The sequence below is a fragment of the Sprattus sprattus genome (assembly GCF_963457725.1).
Source record: "Sprattus sprattus genome assembly, chromosome: 6".
NCBI lineage: Eukaryota > Metazoa > Chordata > Actinopteri > Clupeiformes > Clupeidae > Sprattus > Sprattus sprattus.
In genome coordinates this window covers 34,981,279-35,002,287 of record NC_137925.1, presented here as the reverse complement: position 1 = coordinate 35,002,287, position 21,009 = coordinate 34,981,279, and the positions used below count along the sequence as shown (strand labels likewise).

The 21,009-nt window shown below is 42.7% G+C and overlaps 1 protein-coding gene across 1 annotated transcript; it reads left to right on the top strand.

The window, feature by feature from the left end:
- The first annotated feature begins 979 nt into the window (after positions 1-979).
- On the top strand, positions 980-13,679 carry irf2b (interferon regulatory factor 2b). The gene is made up of 9 exons (XM_080840595.1): positions 980-1,145; positions 2,240-2,332; positions 3,080-3,179; positions 4,362-4,538; positions 5,025-5,059; positions 5,852-5,957; positions 8,535-8,684; positions 10,361-10,404; positions 12,786-13,679. The coding sequence occupies exons 2-9, from the start codon at positions 2,246-2,248 to the stop codon at positions 13,062-13,064; spliced, it is 978 nt and encodes a 325-aa protein (XP_080696721.1). The 5' UTR covers positions 980-1,145; positions 2,240-2,245; the 3' UTR covers positions 13,065-13,679.
- The last annotated feature ends 7,330 nt before the right edge of the window (positions 13,680-21,009 follow it).

Genomic DNA, 21,009 nt, shown 5'->3' with positions numbered 1-21,009 from the left:
TATAGTGTTGCACAGATATCTACTCACTGGATTAGCTATTTGGTATGGGTGGAAGTTTATAATATTCAGAGGGGGCATTTCTTGTCTTCAGTGGAGTGGTTGGGTGTGCTCTGTAAGATAAGGTGTGGGTTAGTGCTGCAAGGGAAAGACAAGCAGAAAACAGTAGTGGTTATTTTCGTATTGCTCACAAGTAATATTCAAAAAATGAATGTGTGAATTTTCAGCTGACTACTCCGACCTTTAGTCATAGGTATGACAGAAAATAAAATATTAAAATATGTTGCTCAAAGAACATTGTGTGTTTCATTAAAAATGGTTACCAGGCCTGCTGTAGCCTGCATACTTGACGTACAGTTGATTGGGAGCTGATTCTAGATTCTAGTTTCTTCAAAAACTAAAGAATCACATCATAACCACATGTTCACAGCATTCCACTGCCCTCATAAATGCTTCATGGGGTACAGGGTTGGTGACCCAAGCTCAACATATGCAACTTATTCCGTTTGGTTGAATGGAGTTCATGAATGTGTGCCACAGCTTAATTAATTAATGGTTTCTAAGTAATATTATTTTGGAGAATTGTTTATGCATATGTTGTTGTATGTTTGTAATGTTTGCATGCATTGGAAGAACATATTTACCCTGGTTCACTGTTCTACAAGACCATAACATCCTTTCCTTACGTGTACATGTGAGGACACTTGTTCTGCACGATGATGGAAAACAACTATGTCAGTCCATGACAATGAATCGATAGACAGAAATTACCCATAGACTTCTAAAATAACAGAAATGTTAATGAATATGAACTATTTCAAGAGGTTGCCTCTGCCTTTAAGGCGGTATCCTGAGAAACAAGGAAGCGAAAATGAAATTGAGTTTCGCATTACAGTCAAGATCATGAGCAGACTTCCGTGATCCTCATACAACGCCCTCTCGGTCCACAGACGTCAAACAAACATTTTCGGGAGGGGATTTCCACACAGACCAGTTTCCTTTACTTGTTTTGCTTTCGATCTGGGGAATAGAATTCGCTTAATTTAAGTTTCCGTTTTGTTATTGGAATCTACATTCTTATCGAAAACTTCTGCACACTGACAAGACCTCCCGTATCTTCTTCAAAAGACAGGGCTATTTCATCTAAGGTAAACGACATTTCCGCATGTCTTTATTCGTAGGTGCAACATATGTATTTAGCCTAGTGTGCAACAGTCAAAGCGCAATCGAAAGTAAGGGAATGTCTTGGTGGGATAGACATCGGGAATTGTTATTTTCACTTTTGAATTGACCTGTCACCCAGGTTGTTCATAAACCTGATTTTGGCTACAGACTGTCAGCTCGACGACAGCATGCGTGACTTGTGGAGAGGTGTCTTAGCGCCATTGTGGCCAGACAATGGTGATAATGTTACAGTTTAATGTTGCAAGTTCTGGAACTGCGTTTGCAGCACTCCCTTATACTGAACTATTATGTTCATAAGTAATAATTTTATCGAACTAGTGCGCTCTCTCGTTCTCTCTTGAACCCCGTCTTGTCTGTCAGTGTGAGTGCGTGTGCGTATTAAAATAGTTGTTATGATGTTGGTAGCCTTACTTGCAAAGTCGTTGTGATTAACTTAGCAGCTGGAAGACACTTATTATGCACCGTTGGCTTAACATAATACATACCTTATATTATTCTCCATGAATTATGCAAAGCAAAATAGTTACATTTAGATGCTGTAATGTATAGGCCCTACAACCTATTTTAGACATATATATAGCCAGCCACACTGTAGTATGTTCTTTCTGGTTCTCCACACTGTTGCAATGATTTCTTTTCAAAAGTTGCTCTCAGACAGCTCTCAAAGATGTAGGTCTATCTGAATCCAAGGCAAGGCCCCCAACAGGACATAAAGAGTTCCCATGCCCTGTCCTTTGATTAATTGCACTGTGAAAAACGATTGACGCACATACTCTAACCAGTTGCCTTTATGTTTAAAATGACTTGTGTTTGTTAATATGTTTTGCACAAGACATAAAAGCTGGTGATGATTATGCATTTTGAAAAGAGTTTGCAGTTATGCTATTTTGAGGAGGGTCATCTCTGCTCGTATCTTCTTATCTTTGATCTCTTAATGGATTGTAGAAATATGCACTGCTGTTAAGGCTGTCTCTGAACATGACATACACCAGATACATTACTCTCTCTATTTCTCCCTCCCTGGCTCTCTCTGTCTTTCTCTCTTCATTCCTCGTAGACCAATATGCCAGTGGAAAGAATGCGAATGCGACCATGGCTTGAAGAACAGATAAACTCTTGTAAAATACCTGGGCTCAAATGGGTTAATAAAGTGAGTACCCTATCTGTGTCATCTGAAAGCAAAATGTAAGATTTGAGCCAATCACCACTCCAAAATGATATCCCTTATCAGTAGGCTTAGTGCACTGGTAGTGTTTTTTTCCCAACCCCCCTCCAACAAAACAAACAAACAAACAAACAAAACTATATTTCATGTAACATGCATTTCAATACCCATTTCATGCTTTCATGTATTTGTCAGATGTGATGGAAGGTACAATTATTTACAGTGCAGTCTGTTGTGTCTGTGTCTACGTGTGTGTGTGTTTGATGTGTCAAACTATGGGATGGAGCACTGAACCTACAGTGCTTGGATATTGTTGATGTTGATGCGTGCAGTTAGCCATGTGACCAAGCTCTCTACCCCTCTCCTCTCCTCTCCCTCATTCTCCCCTCCCTCCCCTCCCCTCCTCTCCTCCACTCTTCCCTCCCCTCCTCTCCTCTCCCCTCCCCTCCTCTCCCCTCCCCTCCTCTCCTCTCCTCTCCTCTCCTCTCCTCTCCCCTCCTCCATTCTCCTCTCTCTCCTCTCCTCTCTTCTCCTCCACCCTCCTCTCCCATCCTCTCCTCTTCTCTCCTCCACTCCTCCCTCCTCTCCTCTCCTCTCCTCTCCTCCACCCTCCTCTCCCATCCTCTCCTCTTCTCTCCTCCACTCTTCCCTCCCCACCTCTCCTCTCCTCTCCACCCTCTCCTGCTTCACCTGTTTCCTCCTGCTGTGTGTTGTCTGGTGGTGCGGGTGCAGGAGAAGAGGATATTTCAGATACCCTGGATGCATGCGGCACGCCATGGCTGGGATGTGGAGAAAGATGCTCCACTCTTCAGGAACTGGGCCATCCACACAGGTACTGACTGACAGCATCAGGGCCCTCATGTGCTCACAGAGGACCACAACCCTACACATAATCTCTCTCTCTCTCTCTCTCTCTCTCTCTCTCTGCTCTCTCTCTCTCTCTGCTCTCTCTCTCTCTCTCCCTCCCTCCCTCCCTCCCTCCTTCTCGTTCTCTCTCTTTCACACTCCCTTTCACACTCATTCTCTTACATACACAGAGTTAAGTAATCTACCATTTTACCACAAACATTATGCTCTGATTCCTCTGCAGCTCTGTTTCCAAAGGTAGATGCAGTGCAGATTAATTAAACATTAAATTATGAAAATGACAAACTTTATAATGCAAACAATATGCAAGAGAATTTTGGTTAGGTAATGACAGATGTCACGCAAATATTCCTCAAATGTCTCTCACAGTAGTTTGTTTTCCCAGCTGCACGATTTTAGACAATCACAATTTAAAGGGAAACTTCTGGATTTTTTTAACCTTTTTGGGTCCAGACCTGTGTCTGTTTACCTAAATGACTGTTTCACAGGAGTTTCTCAGTTTCTCAACAGGCGATAGCAGAAAACTGTTGCAACTGACAGGGATTCAGAATGTTCACTGATAGGAGTGATTAACTTGAAGAGTTTAGTGATATAAATTTCGTAATTCGATGTAGTAGAACAATATTAAAATATTAGATAGAAAATATTAAAATGTCCACCCTGTTGGCAACGTCTCCACTGCAGTGTAGGTTTGAAACCTCACTTACACAATATGCGTGACTAGCTTGTGACCATGTTGTAACGTAGGCCCACAGGTCTGGCTAAACCCAATAGAATGAGAGTCCGTGCAGCAGGTGATTTATTTTGAACACTGATCATCGTGTGATTAGACAAGGTAGATGTATGGTGATAATCATTGTTTTGAATTTGCACTCATCATCGCTGTTTAGCTGTGCATGTATCAGCTATGTTTTACAAGCTAAACACCCTCCTTAAGTATGGCCCCTGTGGCTGTTTTTTGTCTGCTCAGCTCAAAGGGCCTGTTTTTCCAATCATTTCGGGTCATGGAAATTCAGCTCTTTTGTCAGTGAAAATCAGGCAAAAGTCAGGGGAATTGGACATTTGGCTTAGAGTGGGAACCCTGCTATGTAATCATCACATGCACAAGAGTTGAATCTCACATCACCATTTCTGTTCTGTTACCCAGGGAAATATCAACCAGGGATTGACAAGCCAGATCCAAAGACATGGAAGGCTAACTTCCGCTGTGCCATGAACTCTCTGCCTGACATCGAGGAGGTGAAGGACAAGAGTATCAAAAAGGGAACAAATGCCTTCAGGGTTTACAAGATGCTCTCTCCCTCGGAGCGACAAACAAAGAGAGGTCAGTAGCCCCACCCCATTGGAGATATCCAGCTAGGGACGGTTACACTTTGACAGCAATGAAATGCTTCTCTACAATACTGTACATAGCACTTTAACCTAGATACTGAGTTACTATACCATTTATAGCCCATAAGTGATAAGACACTTGCTACAACAGCTATAAACATCTCTGATTAGAATGATGGTTTTTTTTAGGCTGTTTTTAACATTTCACAATACTTGTGATATTTGTGACTTGTGCAAGTACAGTGTTTCACAAACTTTTCATAGCAGCCCCCCCTTTGACAATGAGCCCCCCCCCCATCTCAACACCACCATGCAGAGATTGAGATCGACATATAGCCTTTTACCTGTTTTAATGGGAGAATGAAAAGCTTTTCATTCAACAGCTAACATACTAGCATACTAACAAGTGCTAGTATAAAGCATGACAAAGACCTGTCATTGACCCATCTTTCTAAAAAAGAGTTTCCCTTTTTTGCAGGCGGCAAAAAAAGAAGTGAAAAAGAGAAGATAAAGGTAATGCCATCATGTACACTTTCTCCGCTGAGCATCATATTGTGTAACTCCCTCGGTGACCCCTCTGATCTCAGCTGAAGTGACTCTGTTGACAACTCTATGACTGTAGCAAGAGTTGCAAGACCAGAAATACAACATTCACCAACCTGTGAATACCTTTCCATTGCTCTGGTTATGTTTGAGAAGTAGTTAGGCACAGTACCTGTACACTGGAATGCCTTTGTTGCATAGTTGATATCACATGTGCTCTAAATACAGTATGTGGTCTTTGCTTTAATGCCAGACAGAGATTTTGTGTTTGTCACTTTGAGTTAGATCACTATTTAGCCTTTCTTGTTAAATTGGGGATAATAAAGCAGGTATGGGCCAGATATCAAGAGATAAAGGAGACATGAAAGAAGCTTTAAAAAACCTTACCTGGTGTGGCAGCATTTCAGCTATGATTAAGATATATATAAAAAGATAAGTATATTTTAGGGACAGATATATATATTGATATTATCCATAATTATACTTTATGGTGTTTAACGTGTACTACATCGAGTGTCAGTTATCTTTTGATATCAGCACACCTATGTAGTTAAAAAAATAACAATTCACTGCATTACACTTGCGTATTTGCCAAGTTCAACTGCCACGTAACTGATTACCTGTTTCAGAGTAACAGATTGATGGAATGACGGAAATCACAAGACAAAAGTGAAAAAACTGCATGTGAAACACCCTGGCGTAGCCCTGTCACTTATCCGGCTTGTTTCTTTGTGTGTGGCCTCATGTGTGGCCTCATCTCAGGTGGAGCCCAGCTCTCCTGTTTGGGAAGGCAGCAATGGCTTCTCCGTCCACAACTGGTCAGTGCACACCAAGGAGGAAGAGATGGCATACTACACCACCCCTCCAAGTGAGTGGCCAGTAGCTTTTCTACTGAGGGATGCAAGGCCTCTGTGCCATCAGTCTATTCTTCTGCACATGTCGTTCATGGAAGCTTTATGTCCTGTAGTGTAGCAAAGCTTTTATGTCCTTTATTCAGTAAAACTACCTTATATGTATCTACATCACAACAAGGTCACCACTTCAGTTTCAGTTTTATTCAAAAAGAATGGAAAGCAGTGTATAGCAGAGTATTGAACAATTGCTATCAGTAGGGAAGACATAGATGGTAATGCAGTAAAGACACATTTGTGTGACCTCTTTAGTGTTAATCAATGCTACTTGACTAATTAATCAGTTTCATATTGAGAGCAAAAGGAAATCATACCAATCCTCAAATAGTTGCCTTATTCCCAAAAGCACCTAATGTGTTATCATGCTAATAAATTAGCCATATTCCCAAAAGCACCTAATGTGTTATCATGCTAATAAATTAGCCATATTCCCAAAAGCACCTACTGTATGGTGTTATCATGCTAATAAGTTGTTCTTCCTTGCATGCACACACCTTGAGTTGCCACACTTACCAACCACGGCAATAAAATAGGCAGCATTTACCCATAATCCCCTGATTGACTCCTTTGTACAAAAAAGAATGCTTTAAATGTATTATATTGAAATATGGACATCAGGTTCTTGTGAACAAAATGTGTCAAATCAACACAGCATTTGTCTTTTCTGCAAAATGTGGTTCGCAAAACCTGTGCGTCTAAGCTCAGTAGGTGTGCTCTGAGAGAAGGAAGAAAATATCAGTACAGTGAAATCATAGTGACTAAAGTGATACATGTGGTTACGGAAACTTCAGTTTACATCTACAGTTAACATTTACATTTGAGTGAAAGAAATGATTTCAGGGTCTGCTATGTTGTTTTGAAACGGGGCCTTGTAAACCTGTAATGACAATGTACTTCTGAAGCGGTAAGATAATGGTTTATGATATTCCACTGCACTCTGTACAGCTTGATTGTTTAGTTCCTCTGTTGTATGCCCTTGTTTACATTTCTTCAGGGCCTAACAAATATTATGGAATAGAACGCCTGAAATAGAGAAACAAGTTGCAGAGGAGTGCAAAGAAATGCTGACTTTTTCACGATGTGTTTAGTTATTTTTGTCTACAAGCATTCCTATTTTTTAAAGAATTCAAAATAGCTCTGAACATTTTATTAGAACAAAATCCTAATGAAAAGAAACCCCAGACAGTTGGAGAATATCTCATATTGTCTACCAGAGATGTTTTTTGCTCGGGTCGGGCATGCTCTAGTGTGTATGTGTGTATGAAGTATGTGTGACTGATATAACATTGAAGTTCAGTTGTTATGCTTTGTGTTTTTAAATGGACTAATTATAAGAGATCCAGTTTTCTTCATTTAGACCTAAAAATGCTTCTAATGATTTTAACTTCTGTTATCTGCATTTGAAAAGAAATAATTTCTCAGGAGTTTGCCACCGACTTTTGGGGAGGGTGTTTTTGGGGATAATTCATACTCACACATGCTCACTCTTGATGTTTTCCCACTTTTAACTGAGGCACGCATTGAGCAGCCCTTAATGTTTAGGTTTTGTGACGTTATGCTTGTTGATAAAGGAGAATCCAATGGGCATTTATACACTTACAATATGGGCATTCAACCTCAGATAGGGAAGTCAATGTGTTTTTTTCCCGGAAGTCTTTTTTTTTTTGTCCCGAAAGTGGAATCTTGCTGTACTGAAAACAGCTTGTTCCTCTTCCTGATTTCTTTCCACTGTCCCACAGTTAGGTTGTTGATTTGTGCATAATCATAAGCGGTGATCTGCAGCCCTGCAACTCTGAGTCAGCCGCTAGTTAATGTGTAGCTTGATTATCTACTAGGCAGTGTAAGGCAGACACATACGGGGATGTTATGCTGACAAACTGTAGCCTTTGGTGCTGGAGCCAGTGCAGTGCAGAGCAGTGAGTGTTTGTTGAGGTGAGCTGTGATGGTCATTCAGGGTCAGTATTAACTTTAGAGTGTCTTAATGAATGAGGAAACATTAGAATGGCCTTTGTATCTGGACTAGTGTAACACAGGTCCAAAGGCTGCAAACTCTTATCAGCCAAACAACTGATAGCAAAGAGCTTGTGTGCATCTTTTGTGTGTGTGTGTGTGGGGGGGGGGGGGGGGGGGCATGTGTGTGTGTGTGTGTGTGTGTGTGTGTGTGTGTGTGTGTGTGTGTGTGTGTGTGTGTTTGGGCATGTGTGTGTGCTTATTTGTGTAAAGGAAATATAATGTTTGAGTTTTAAGAGTGTGCAGGTGTGGGGCTTTTTTCTGTGGAAGACACTGGGCCTGTCTTTGTATGCTTTTGTGTTGTTTTTTTATTTATGTGCACACGTGTGTGTGTGTGTGTGTGTGTGTGTGTGTGTGTGTTGCCTTTCCTGTTGATGAGCCTCCTCTCCAAAAACATTTCCTCCACAAATATCTCTGACCACTTCCAGCGCTACGGTCAAAACATTGCATAGCTCACCAGGAATCCCACCATTCATTCTGACCATGCTCAACTCAACCGCCCCCCCTATCCCCCCCCCTTGCAGCGAGCCGCAGCCCAGCGGAGGAGCACCTGATCATCAGCGACCTTCCCGACGTCTGCCAAACCATCGAGGTGATCACGGAGAACGAGGAGCAGTCCATCACCTCCAGCCACCACTACCCGCTCCAGATCTCACCCGTGTCCACCTATGGAGGTGTGGGCTCTAAACTCACAATCCACAGAGGCTGTGTGAGGTGCTGGCTGAAGTATAGAGTGAATGTTAATTGGGTGGTGCATCTCTGAGACAGATAGTCCCAGAGCTTAAATCAGAAAACTGACAGCAGGTTTTATAAAGTGCTGTAGTGCTGTGCTGTGCTGTGCTGCCAGTCAGTGGGTGAGTAGTTTGTTTGTCAGAAGGCTTGAAGTCCTGGCCTTAGTCCAGTGCTACTATGGCCTTTTAGAGCAGACCTCTTTGCACAGGGATGCTGCTTTGCAAAGAATGTATTATTAGTTAGCCACACACAGTTAAGCGACACATACACAGAAGTTAAGCGACACATACACAGACTCATACACATACATACACTGACACACACACACACACACACACACACACACACACACTTTCGTCACTAGAGACAACCATCTAGTGAGGTTAGCATAAGCTATTGGGTAGCATTTCCATACAGTATTAAGAAGATTATCATGAGCTACATTCCTGTATTGATCGAGAGGTCCACATATAGTCTGAACTTTAGTCCTTAGTAATGACATACTCACCTTAGACCAAACACAACCTCTCTGTGATCTCTTCACACAGACACCTCACAGGTCAGGACATAAATACTAACGTAACTTCCTGTGGTGACCACAAGGGTTAATGACTGTTCTGCTCAACTGCTTCCAAGGCCACAAGGCTGCTTATTGGGGTTAAAAAAACCAGCGGAATCACTCTATTGCTCCGCAGAGGCCGTAACCTAGGAGGGTTAATGTACAATCAGGGAGTGGCATCGTCTGTAGCTCCGCAGCTCGACTTTAATCCCTGTGCCATTTGATCTCACACTGTACACGACTGCTCATGGCTCTCACGTCAGAAGGTTGGAAAGTGCATTTCCATGAGGGCCAAAGCAGTAGATTTTTTCAGAGACCAAAGAATTGAAAACAGTCAGAGTGGCTGGCCATTTGACTCATTTCTCGTTACCATGTTGAAAATAGGAACTTCACTCTCTCCTTTTTGATTGGCCTGGAAATATTTAGCCAGAGGGACAGTACAAAACAAACATGGGAACTGAACGCACTGGCACAACAAGCCCCATGCAAAGTATCTCCTCTCTGTATAAATATAGATCAGGGAAGGGCTAGAACAAGAATGCTTTTGGGAATTCCCAGGTTGGTTGAAGTGTGCCATGAGCGTGCTGTGACTTTTAACAGACACATGCATCAGACGTTACTCCAGTGTGCCATATCACATCAGCGTGTTGGACGAGGAGTACGGCAGTGTCACAGACGTGTCACTCGCTCCGTGTCTGCAGAGCAGCCCTGCTAGAGTTCAAGTCTGGCCACGGCTCTGAAACGGATCTCCAGCGGGACACGTGACCCCCCTGGCAGCTGTTATTGTGGGAGTCTAGTGATGTGTTTACAGTGATTCCTCTCGCTCCCAGACGTGACGATACACGCCAGCTCATTTTGCAAGGAAACTGTTTGCTAAAACCTTCAGCTCCTCTTACAGTAGATTAGCCATCGAATGGAAGCTAAACTTGTTTTCATTTGACCTACCCTTGTATCTCTGCTGCACACACACACACACACAAACACACACAAACCTGTTTGTCAGGTAATCCTTGGAGGATTGTTGTCATTCTTTGTCTTTGTTTCTCTTCTTCCTTGTAGAAAGTGACACAGACAGCGTACACAGTGAAGAGGACAGTAAAGAGGTATGAATGATAACACATTATCATTACTGCTGTGTTCATTCAACCAGTAAACAACAGCATACACTTGTACAAAGCCTCTACAACTTGTGTGGGTACGTGTGAACAGATTATTCAACATCCTGTTCACTGTTGCCTGGACAGTTGAGTGAAAAACCTTGCTGCCCGTCTTTCTCTCATGAAAACTTACATGTGTGTACTACTAACCTAGTATTCAAAGTCAGATCCCCCCCCCAGGGAGACCTCAGGTGTGAACATTTCTGTGTATCCGCACACTAACACGATAACGTCAAAAACAAAGTACCTTTTTGTGTGCATTATAGCCTCGGCTTCCTGTCACATGTCCGACAGAAGTGTTGATTTACTAGTTCATTCCTTGTGAGGAACTGATAACAGAGGATTTATTGCTCGGAGTGAGCTGTGGTACTGGGTCCTGGCCTGCATCAATGTCAAATGACTTTCAAATGTGAAGTTCTACCGTTTGAGATATGCACAAGTGTGCATAAATGTGTAAGAGGCATTGAGGAACCGATGAGTTTAGCTTCTAGTTTCGAACCATGCCGTAACTAAGGGCAACAGTAGCATCTGCAACCTCAGCCACTATTTTCAGTTCCTGTCCTGCCCTGAGCTGACACTAAAACCCAAAAAACAAAACACACAAAGCCGCATTGTCTCACTTTCTAAGTCAAATGCGTTAGAGCATGTTCTAGAATGATTGTGCCTTACACACTCTGATTCATCTCAGGACTAGTCTGCATGTAAACAGGGCTAGCCAATACCAGGAAAAAAAAAGAAACGGTTACCAGAAATCACTCTGTAGTTCTTTTCTGTAGACATTTGTCATTCCTCAGCTATTGTTCTGTTACGGTAGAACCACTCAGGCATATTTTCCATGCCTCACCAGACGCCATGAACATAATGTCTGTTGTTAATTTGGTAAAACAAAAAAATGTAGTTGACAGAATTAACAATGGGCACCATAAATAAAGCCCATGACTGGGTGAAGGGTTTCTTTAGCCAGATGTCATGCATGTGGTGATTTCAGGTTTAGGCCCGAGTGAAGCTGGCCTTCCTGTGAGGGAAACAGGGAAACAGCCCCCCGAGCAGCCGCTGAGGCAGGAGGAGCCTTGCACAAATAGGCGGGAATAATTTGTGTAGGTTCATGTGTGTGTGAGAGAGAGAGAAAGAGAGAGAGCGAGAGAGATTGTGTGTCTGCTTGTGTATGTGTGCCTGTGTAAGAGTGTGTTTGTGAGTGCGCGCGGGATTGTATTTAGTGAGTGAGTGTGTGTGTGTGTGTGTGAGTGATAGAGAGAGAAAGAGAGAGAGCGAGAGAGATTGTGTGTCTGCTTGTGTATGTGTGCCTGTGTATGAGTGTGTTTGTGAGTGCGCGCGGGATTGTATTTAGTGAGTGAGTGTGTGTGTGTGTGTGTGAGTGATAGAGAGAGAAAGAGAGAGAGCGAGAGAGATTGTGTGTCTGCTTGTGTATGTGTGCCTGTGTATGAGTGTGTTTGTGAGTGCGCGCGGGATTGTATTAAGTGAGTGAGTGTGTGTCTGTGTGTGAGTGATAGAGAGAGAGAAAGAGAGACAGATTGTGTGTCTGCTTGTGTATGAGTGTGTTTGTGAGTGCGCGCAGTATTGTATTAAGTGAGTGTGTGTGTGTGAGTGATAGAGAGAGAGAAAGAGAGAGAGATTGTGTGTCTGCTTGTGTATGTGTGCCTGTGTATGAGTGTGTTTGTGAGTGCGCGCAGGATTGTATTTAGGGAGTGTGTGTGTGTGTGTGTGAGTGATAGAGAAAGAGAGAGAGAGAGATTGTGTGTCTGCTTGTGTATGTGTGCCTGTGTATGTATGTGTTTGTGAGTGCGCGCAGGATTGTATTTAGTGAGTGTGTGTGTGTCTGTGTGTGGGGGCGGTAGGTCTAAGTTCCTCTACATTCCTCAGAGAAGATTAATCACTTTAGGCTCAAGTGAAGGAAGAATGCCTTAACCCGCCGTTCAGGGCACCACATTTTCACAGGCACATGCAAACAAATGCGTTAAGCTCAGTTTATACAAATGTCACAACATTTATTTAGCAATGTAAGCTTGCTTGAATGAATGAATGCGTGCGCACCCCATTAGCAGCTGATACTCATAATTAGCCACTCCAATGGCTGATCGAGATCAGCATCACCAGTTTCAATTCATGCTTTGGTGTGAAGGGATAAAGAACACCCAATGTTCTCATTTTGTTTATGTTATTGTTTATTATTGTTGTTGTTTTGCTGTAGTTTGCGTTTGAAATGTCTTTATACTGTGGTATTTAAACCTTTCACCATTTATGTTTTAATGTACAGTAAACACCTTATTCTGCAAAGCCAATTGCCAACCCTTCATTCTGATTGACAGGGTCTGCGGGCAACATGGCATCCCCTCCATAGGGTTACGATGAGAATGCCTACCTGCTCTCTGCCTGGCATGGCCACCTTCGTCTCCCCAGCTTTTATGGTAACCAGCAGCCAGGACCCTTTACCACTCATCTCGGGAGCGGCCGCTGCCCACTGGGTCGTCCCCCCCTCCCAACCGAGCGCCGTCCCAGGCCCATCCGGGCAAGCCTCCGTCCACGAGAAGCGTGCCAGCGTCATCATGAAGACTTCAGACGTGTCCAAATCGGTGAAAAGCTGCTGAAGAAAGCTGAGGGGGCCACAAGCTTGGGTCCCTCTGCACATCTTTAAAGGAAAAAATTAAATAACATTCATTGCATAGGACCAGAGGTGCAGGTAAAGCCCCCCCCCCCTTCCACGTCCAAGGAGCATAGGATGGGTGGTGTGGGGCTGGTTTCCTTAGGAAATGGTGATCTAATGAGTCAGGCAAACTCTGCCAGGTCATATTTGATCACGTGAACTGGTTGTTAATGACCCAAATGATAAAATGCAAGAATGGTGGAGTATCGGTGTCCCCTGGACCTGGAAGGCAGCCAGGAGTGGGAGCGTTTGCGGGTTGCTTTGTGAATATGTACATACCTGTGTGACGTCAGCGTAATTGCCAGCTGCTTCTGCACCTTATAGACTAGCGTTGAACGGGTGAATCTTTGGCCTATCCGGCGGGGATCGTGCAAAACATTATCCTCTTGGTGGATGTAATCCTCTGGTGGGAGTCACAAAAATACATAAGTGACTTCCTCGTGTGGGTGTCAAAGAAAAAAAACAAAAATGCACTCAAATCTAAATTAATTCATCTTGGAATTGTAGGTAAAGCCATTATATTTTTGTATTAAAGGGAACATTTCGTTTCATATTGGATCACCCCCCCCCCCCCCCCCCCCCCCCCATCCCTAGTCCACCCAGTTGTGAAATATTAATAAATATTTTCCTATTATTTTATAAAAGGACACATGGAAATTGGAGTTCTCTACTGTATGCACATGTATGTGTGAATGTGTGGCTGTTGCTTATTTGCGCCAAAACATTATTTTTTTCTCTGTTTGTTTTGTGTGTATATATACATTTGTGAAATGATGTACAGATATGTCTGTACATTTAGCCATGTACATTCATGAGCCACTTTAAATCCTGTGGATCACTTATTCTACAAATCTTAATGGAAGATTTCTTAATTTTTTTGGATGTACCTTGTTATTGTCTTTGTAATAAATGTCAAACACTGCTTGTTCTTGAGCCAGTTTATGTATCTACATCTGCAACAGTACCAATCCTTTTTCCAAAATGCACTATCAAGAGCTGGATTTGTCTTTACTGTTGTTCTGTTTTTTTCTCAGAATAATTAAAAGATACTTTGGTTTCTCAAAAGTCTTTCATTCCATGACTATAGTTTACTTAAGAGTCTTGAGGAAGCAATTGTGAGCATGTCCACTGCCACTTGTCAGAAGCTCAACGGTTGTTGCCTCTGAGCCAGAATGTATTTGCAACACTTGTACTATCTGGTGGTTTCAGCTGCCGCTGAACAGGGCGGTCTTGTGCTTGTTGGAGCTACGCACGAGTACTTGAGTTGTGCAATCTTCAAAATAAAAAACAGAGAGGGCCGAAAAAACTGGGAGCATATTTGGATACTGAGTAAATGTAATATTCATGGTAGGCCAAAAATTCACTGTGTGTAAGTACATATAAGGATCCTAAAATATAACCATAATAGTCTAAACAAATAGGCCACGCATATCTGTTAATATTGTTTGTAATTTGGGTAATACTGAAGTTGAAAGCATACCCTGCCTGTCCTGCTTGTACTGTTTTGCTGATGCAAATGTTGTCGTTAATTATATTATGTAAATTATTGATCCTCAAACGTTTTTGTCCGTGCGCAGCTGCAGTCTCACACAGGGGCATTGAGAACTTTAGTTCACCCCTGGGCTTGGTCAACCGTTCACAGCTGTAACTTGATACGCCATGCTGGCAGTGATAAAGGGGGTGGGTTCACGCCTTTTAGTTTCGGTTGCAGATCTCGAGCGACGTGGTTATGCGCAGACCTCGCGCAGCTGAATGGAAAGTGGGAGGAGCAGATCTTTTGGGTAACGGACTATGATCTCTCTAGGCTATATATGGAAAGACAGAGAGAAAGAGATACGTCGACAACACAGGCATTTATTTTGAATGTGGTAATTTCTTTCCCACATGATAGCCATGGTAACAATCACCACGTTGTTCAAACTAGTTTCCACCTCGCCGTAAATCATACAAGCCTGCGTAAAAGACCCAGAAACAATCAAGCCCGTCCACATTCTAGTTGGCAGGTAGTCCTTCGAGTAGTTGTCATAGTCATAACTCGCTATTGAACAAGCTCGCTACTACTCAAGTTAATTTTAAATTATATCTAAAAAAAACTGTTATGTGTCTGTCAAAGTGTTTTTTGTGTGCTTATCAGGTATTAACAGTCTCACATCAAAAGTAATGTAAAGTGCTTGAGTGTTGTGAACTTCCATGTGCACAAATAAGTACCCATAAATCTGTGCACATGTATGAGAGAGTGTGCCAGACTGTCTGAGGTAGTTTATAGGACCCTGGCTTGTCCCAAATGGGACACTGAGAATTAGGCTTCTCTGCTCACTACCGCAAACAGCAAGGCTGCAGATTTGCGGATAAACACTTTTATTTACATCAAATCAGTTAACTGGCATGTTTTATGAGGTCTGTCAGCGGCTGTGGATAAAAAAGACTCAGACTACTCCATTGCGCCCCCTAGAGGGACGGTTTGGTGGAGAGATTCAACCACACTCTGGCAACCCAGCTCACCATTCTCACAAGCCGCTGGCAACGTCACTGGGATCTGCATCTGCCCCTGGTCTTATGGACATACCAGACGGTAGTTCAGGATTCAACCAAGTGCACCCCCACAGACTTAATGTCCGGGCGAGAGCTCCAGAGCCGGAGGTGGAGGACGAGGCCGGGCTGGACTACTGCGGTGACCTTTGACAGCGGGCAGAGGATGGCCAGGTGCGCACTGACTGAAGCTGTGGCTCGCCAGAAGCGAGTCTATGCCAACTGTGGAGAGGACTTTACACCTGGAGATAAGGGTGAGGTGCTCTGTCCTGAGCATAAACAGAGGTGCAGCTGGTCGGATGGAGAAGTTTGGTGGTGCTCCCCTGAGACGGACTGGCACCCTACCCGCCCCACGGCTCCCTCTGACCGGGACACTGAGGCTGTGGCAACTCCGCCCACTCCTGTTACCCACCAGCATACAGCAGAAAGGCCAGTATTAAAGTACCTGGCTGCTCAGAGAAGGATGGCTACACATATAGAGTGCAGAAGTATCTGGCTACAGAATACTCTTTCCTTTGTTCTTTGTCCTTATCTTCCCCTCAAATACCCTGTTCATTTAGTTCGACATCTGGTATAATAATTCATCACACAAAATGTGGCGTTTACTGAGAGGGATCACACAGTCACACAAACAAATGGAGGGGTTTGTCACCTCCAGTTTGTGTACCTGCAGCCCACAGAGACCAGAATTCCCATGTTTCTGAGATCCATGTTAAAACGAATCTATTCAGGTGCAGGACTGAGAGCACTTTACCACTCAGACTGAGATCATTCAGATGAACCCAAACATGACAAGATGTTCATCTTCTAATAAAATACCGCACTCAGTACTCTTAGATCCATTTTCCTGCCCTTATTTTAAGCCTTGCGTGGAAAAGCACAGGGAGAAACCAAGAGACAGGTAATAGAGATAAGAACACCAGCAGGGGTGTGGGAAAGTCAACCTAGTGGAACAATGCAGTTCTGGAATGCTTTAAGAGGCATCATCTGTAAACAACTAACCCACACCTAATGAGTAATTGTATCTAGAATGCCATCTGTGTTTTTACAATTCCCTGCCTACCAGTTAGAGCCTACAACTGTAGACAAATTAGTTGTAATAATTGTGTGTAGTCAATAAAAACGTTTGCCACACAAACAAAGTCAGGGAATAGTTTTGTGGCCACAAGAAATGTTAATTATTGTTTGTTACATCTATTCTTCTCATCTTTTTTTTAATGAAGGTGAAATGTCTATGATCTTCCGTGATTGTATACTGTCAAATGTCTTGGTTCGTAAAGAATGTTTGAGGCATGCAAGAAGATTTTCCTATTGTTTCTTAGCAGGTTGTAAAATGAGGGAACTCTCCAGTTTCCTTCAACTACAATGTTACAGTATACAACCACTTGGAAACTTTTTGTTGTGTTGAAGTTCATGACATGGATCAAATTCAACGTAAACTAAATAGTATTCAGTTAGTTGAACACAAGTGCTAATGATCAATCATTGTTAGTGAAAGAGATAGACAGTAAAATGAAAATGTGTGTGTGTGTGTGTGTGTGTGTGTGTGTGTGTGTGCAGGGACGGACTGGCCATCGGGCATACCGGGCGTTTGCCCGCTGGGCCGGGGTGCAATATGGGCCGATGGTCCCGAATTTTAATTTTTTATTTTTTTCCCCATATAATGGTCTGACCGGCTGGCCCACGAAATTAGTTCATCAGCGGCCCTACTGACACTGGGCTGGCCCAATCACATCCCCTGGGCTGACCCAACACAAACCCCTTTCGATTTGGACCTGCCTACATAATGCATTAGGACGGTAAACAGCGTGGCCCATGGCCTTGACATGCTTGACACGCGCACGCTAGTCTGCGGCCCATTGGCCGTCTTCTTGAGTGACTAGGGTCTCGTCCAATCATTTTAGCAAACACCTTCTACCTTTAGCTAAACTTTGCCATCAGCTCCCGTGGATGACAGTGCTGGTGGCTACAGCCAGGGAGATACGATACAACGACCTACGGTAAGCTTACTGATCATGAATTAAAACGTCTCTAAAATATGTTTGACTTAGAACCTATGTTCTATGGCCAAGTTCGTTTGCATAGCTAAATACAAGACAAGTCTGTAGCTGTTGCTAGCCCTCAGCCTACTGTACTCTGAAACAGCCAGCCGTTAGCCTACACTCTATGTTGTGTGTTTGAATGGTGCGCGGTGCCATGTCAATTGTTCCGAAAGCCCAGTATTCCCAAACCCTGGTATTCCGAAAATATGCCAATTTGTCCAGATACCGAATTATGATAGCCCGTTATACGCTCCAGTTTTCCCGTCCCCCCCGAAGTTCAGGGGCGTAGTTCAAACGTTAATGCCACCTCATCAAGCGCGTTTCCTACAGGAGGAAATAGACTCCCTTCTAGAAAAGGGAGCAATACAGCCTGTCCTCTCGGAGACGAGAACAGGGGGTTCTTCAGTCGCTATTTTCATGGAAAATATCGACCGATCTTATACCTCCGTATTCTGAACAAAGCTTTAAAGTGTATGATGTGTATTGCATTTAGATTAATTAAGACCACCACCTTAACACACAAACTCTTGTTGAACTCATACAGTAGTAGGTTCAGTGACGTGCGGTGAGACAGCTGTCTTCTGGAGCTTCTGCGAGCCCGTGAATCAATGTTTCGTTGGAATCATGATGTAACGTTGTTGTAGCGGGAATACAGCAATGCTATTTGTATTTTCTAATTGGCAGGTCATATGTATGATTCTAGACTTCGCTAAGCACTGAAGCGACTGAAACGGTGAATTTTGATCACATTCAGCGAAGTTAACAGGTAAAACGGGAGAAAAATAGGGCGTCTTTAGGCCGTCCTGCCTAAAAGTAGGGCGTCCCGTTTCTTCTTATTTTTTAGTAGACTATAGGGCAGACGCCCTGCTAGCTATAAGCCTGGTTGGTGTAGACATTCGAGATTAAAAAGGTGTGTTATCGAATTTAGTGGGCCGGTCTGGTTCAAAATGCCCGGGCCGATTTTTTTGTCCCAGTCCGCCCCTGTGTGTGTGTGTGTGTGTGTGTGTGTGTGTGTGTGTGTGTGTGTGTGTGTGTGTGTGTGTGTGTGTGTGTGTGTGTGTGTGTGTGTGTGTGTGTGTATGTGTGTGTGTATGTGTGTGTGTGTGTGTTTGTGTGTGTCAATCATTGTTAGTGACAGAGATATACAGTTAAATGAAAATGTGTGTGTGTGTGTATGTGTGTGTGTGTGTGTGTGTGTGTGTGTGTGTGTGTGTGTGTGTGTGTGTGTGTGTGTGTCAATCATTGTTAGTGAAAGAGATAGACAATAAAATCAAAAGTTGGAACACTTCCAGGGTTTACTGTTATGTTGACAACATGAAAAAACAAGGACATGAGGACTTTCTTTTTTTTTTGTGGTCAATTTTTTATTGACACCATTTATGCAGTTAAGACATTCATGCAGTAACGACATGCAAGACAAAAGTATATCAGAACATTAATTACATTTATCATCTGGTGTAGACGACATGAGGACTTTCTGATGGCAGTGACATGTTTATTGACGTCATAAATATTTGCCTTTGACACATAAACTAAAGATTTTTAACAGGTTATGGGCTTTTGCAGGTAATACGTTGTGTGGTGCTGATTTAACAAATACATGAGAAATGCAAGTACTGTTTTGAGAATGTTGAGGAGGATTTGAGAAATGTACCAAAGCGACGGAGAAAAAAACAACATCTGCACACACAACAGAAAACAGCAGACAGCACATGGCACAGACTAGTGGCCGAAGTGGGAATGACATTTTGCAACACTCATGTCTGTAACCCAAGAAGGCTACATGTTACTACATAAACAATGCACAAGAGGGCAGCAGAGTATTATTCAAGTTCAAGTTTTTCCTTTTAAACTTCCACTACTATTTTAATATTTGTTCAAATTGTGAGACCATTTTATTGTGTTTATTGAAAGTAATTGTATTACCTTGCAACTGATATACTGTTTTTGGTACAAACCAAAACAAACCATTTAAAGCCGAATTAATTTATTTGTATCATTTCTCTTATTAGATTAGATTACATTAGATTCAACTTTATTGTCATTGTACAGAGTACAGGTACTGAGACAACGAAATGCAGTTTAGCATCTAACCAGAAGTGCAAATAGAAATAAAAGTGCAGAGTATGTGCAAATGTAAAGTGGAATAATTGAATAAATAAGATATATACAGTAAGAGTTAGGTATGAAAAATGAACAGAATTGGGACTAGCAGCAATTGAGGTAGGAAGTGTAGATAGAAGTGAAATATATAAAGTGCAGGTGTAAGTATTAGTGGTGGTAATAAGTAAAAAGAAGTGAATGAGGTATTAGTAATATAATGATTAGTAAGTGGTGTAAGTACGGTTAGTACAGTAAACAGTAAAACAGCAAAAAAGTATTCTGAGTACAGGTAATACAGTTAAGGGTTGTGTAAACAGTAAAGTGTGATAAAAAGACATTCTTGTGCAAATGTTCAATGTGCAAATGTTCAGTGGTTGGGGCTTGTGGCAGTCAAGCCAGGGTGGGGGTGGGGGTGGTGGTGGGGGGGGGGGGGGGTACAGTGCAAATGATTTGTGGCTGGAGAAGGTGTGTGGCAGTCAGCCAGGGGGGGAGGTGGGAGGTACAGTCTCTGGAGGGGGGCTATCCATAGACATGTATAGGTAGACGCCGCCTCCACTGCTTCAGCCCGTTGCCTCGGTGAAACGCGTTGCCGCCATATTGTTACAGGAGCTCTCTGACGCCAGAGGTCTGTCAAACGTGTCAAACAACCGCAAGTTGCCAGGAGCTGCGGTTTATCTGGATACAAATCACGATAACCTTTTACATTTCGCAACCAATTTCATGGAGTATTCAAGGGTTTATGCTCTACGTGAAGTGTGTGAAAAAGATTTGCCTCTACATTACTTTGAATCTCGCTAGTTAAATCGCCAGTCATTCATGTGCATGGGTCTATGATAAACGCGCACCTTTCTTGCACAGCTCGTGCACTTTGAAAATACTGAGAAGCTCTATAAACTATCGAAATAGTGCTTCTTTAGTTACTACGTATTGACCATCATTAAGAGAAAGAGCATACATCAAATAGTGAAATACTGGCAGTCAGTGTGTTTTTCATAGTTTAATAGTTCCTTTTCAAGTATGTGCATTAAGAATTGAATGACTGTGCATTAAGAAATGAATGACTCAGTATAATGTGCAATGGAATAACATATATATGATATATATAATATGTGATACAATATAAAATAATATATTTTAAGTATAGGTATATATTCATATTCCACAAAATCAGGCTGCACCACATTGCAAAACTGAGCACGCTGCAATTACAGACTG

Bases quoted from the DNA above. Each gene is read 5' to 3' on its own strand.
- irf2b (XM_080840595.1), top strand. From the start codon at position 2,246: ATGCCAGTGGAAAGAATGCGAATGCGACCATGGCTTGAAGAACAGATA. The intron at 3,180-4,361 runs GTACTGACTGAC...TCTGTTACCCAG, and splicing joins GAACTGGGCCATCCACACAG to GGAAATATCAACCAGGGATT. The intron at 10,405-12,785 runs GTATGAATGATA...TCTGATTGACAG, and splicing joins GTGAAGAGGACAGTAAAGAG to GGTCTGCGGGCAACATGGCA.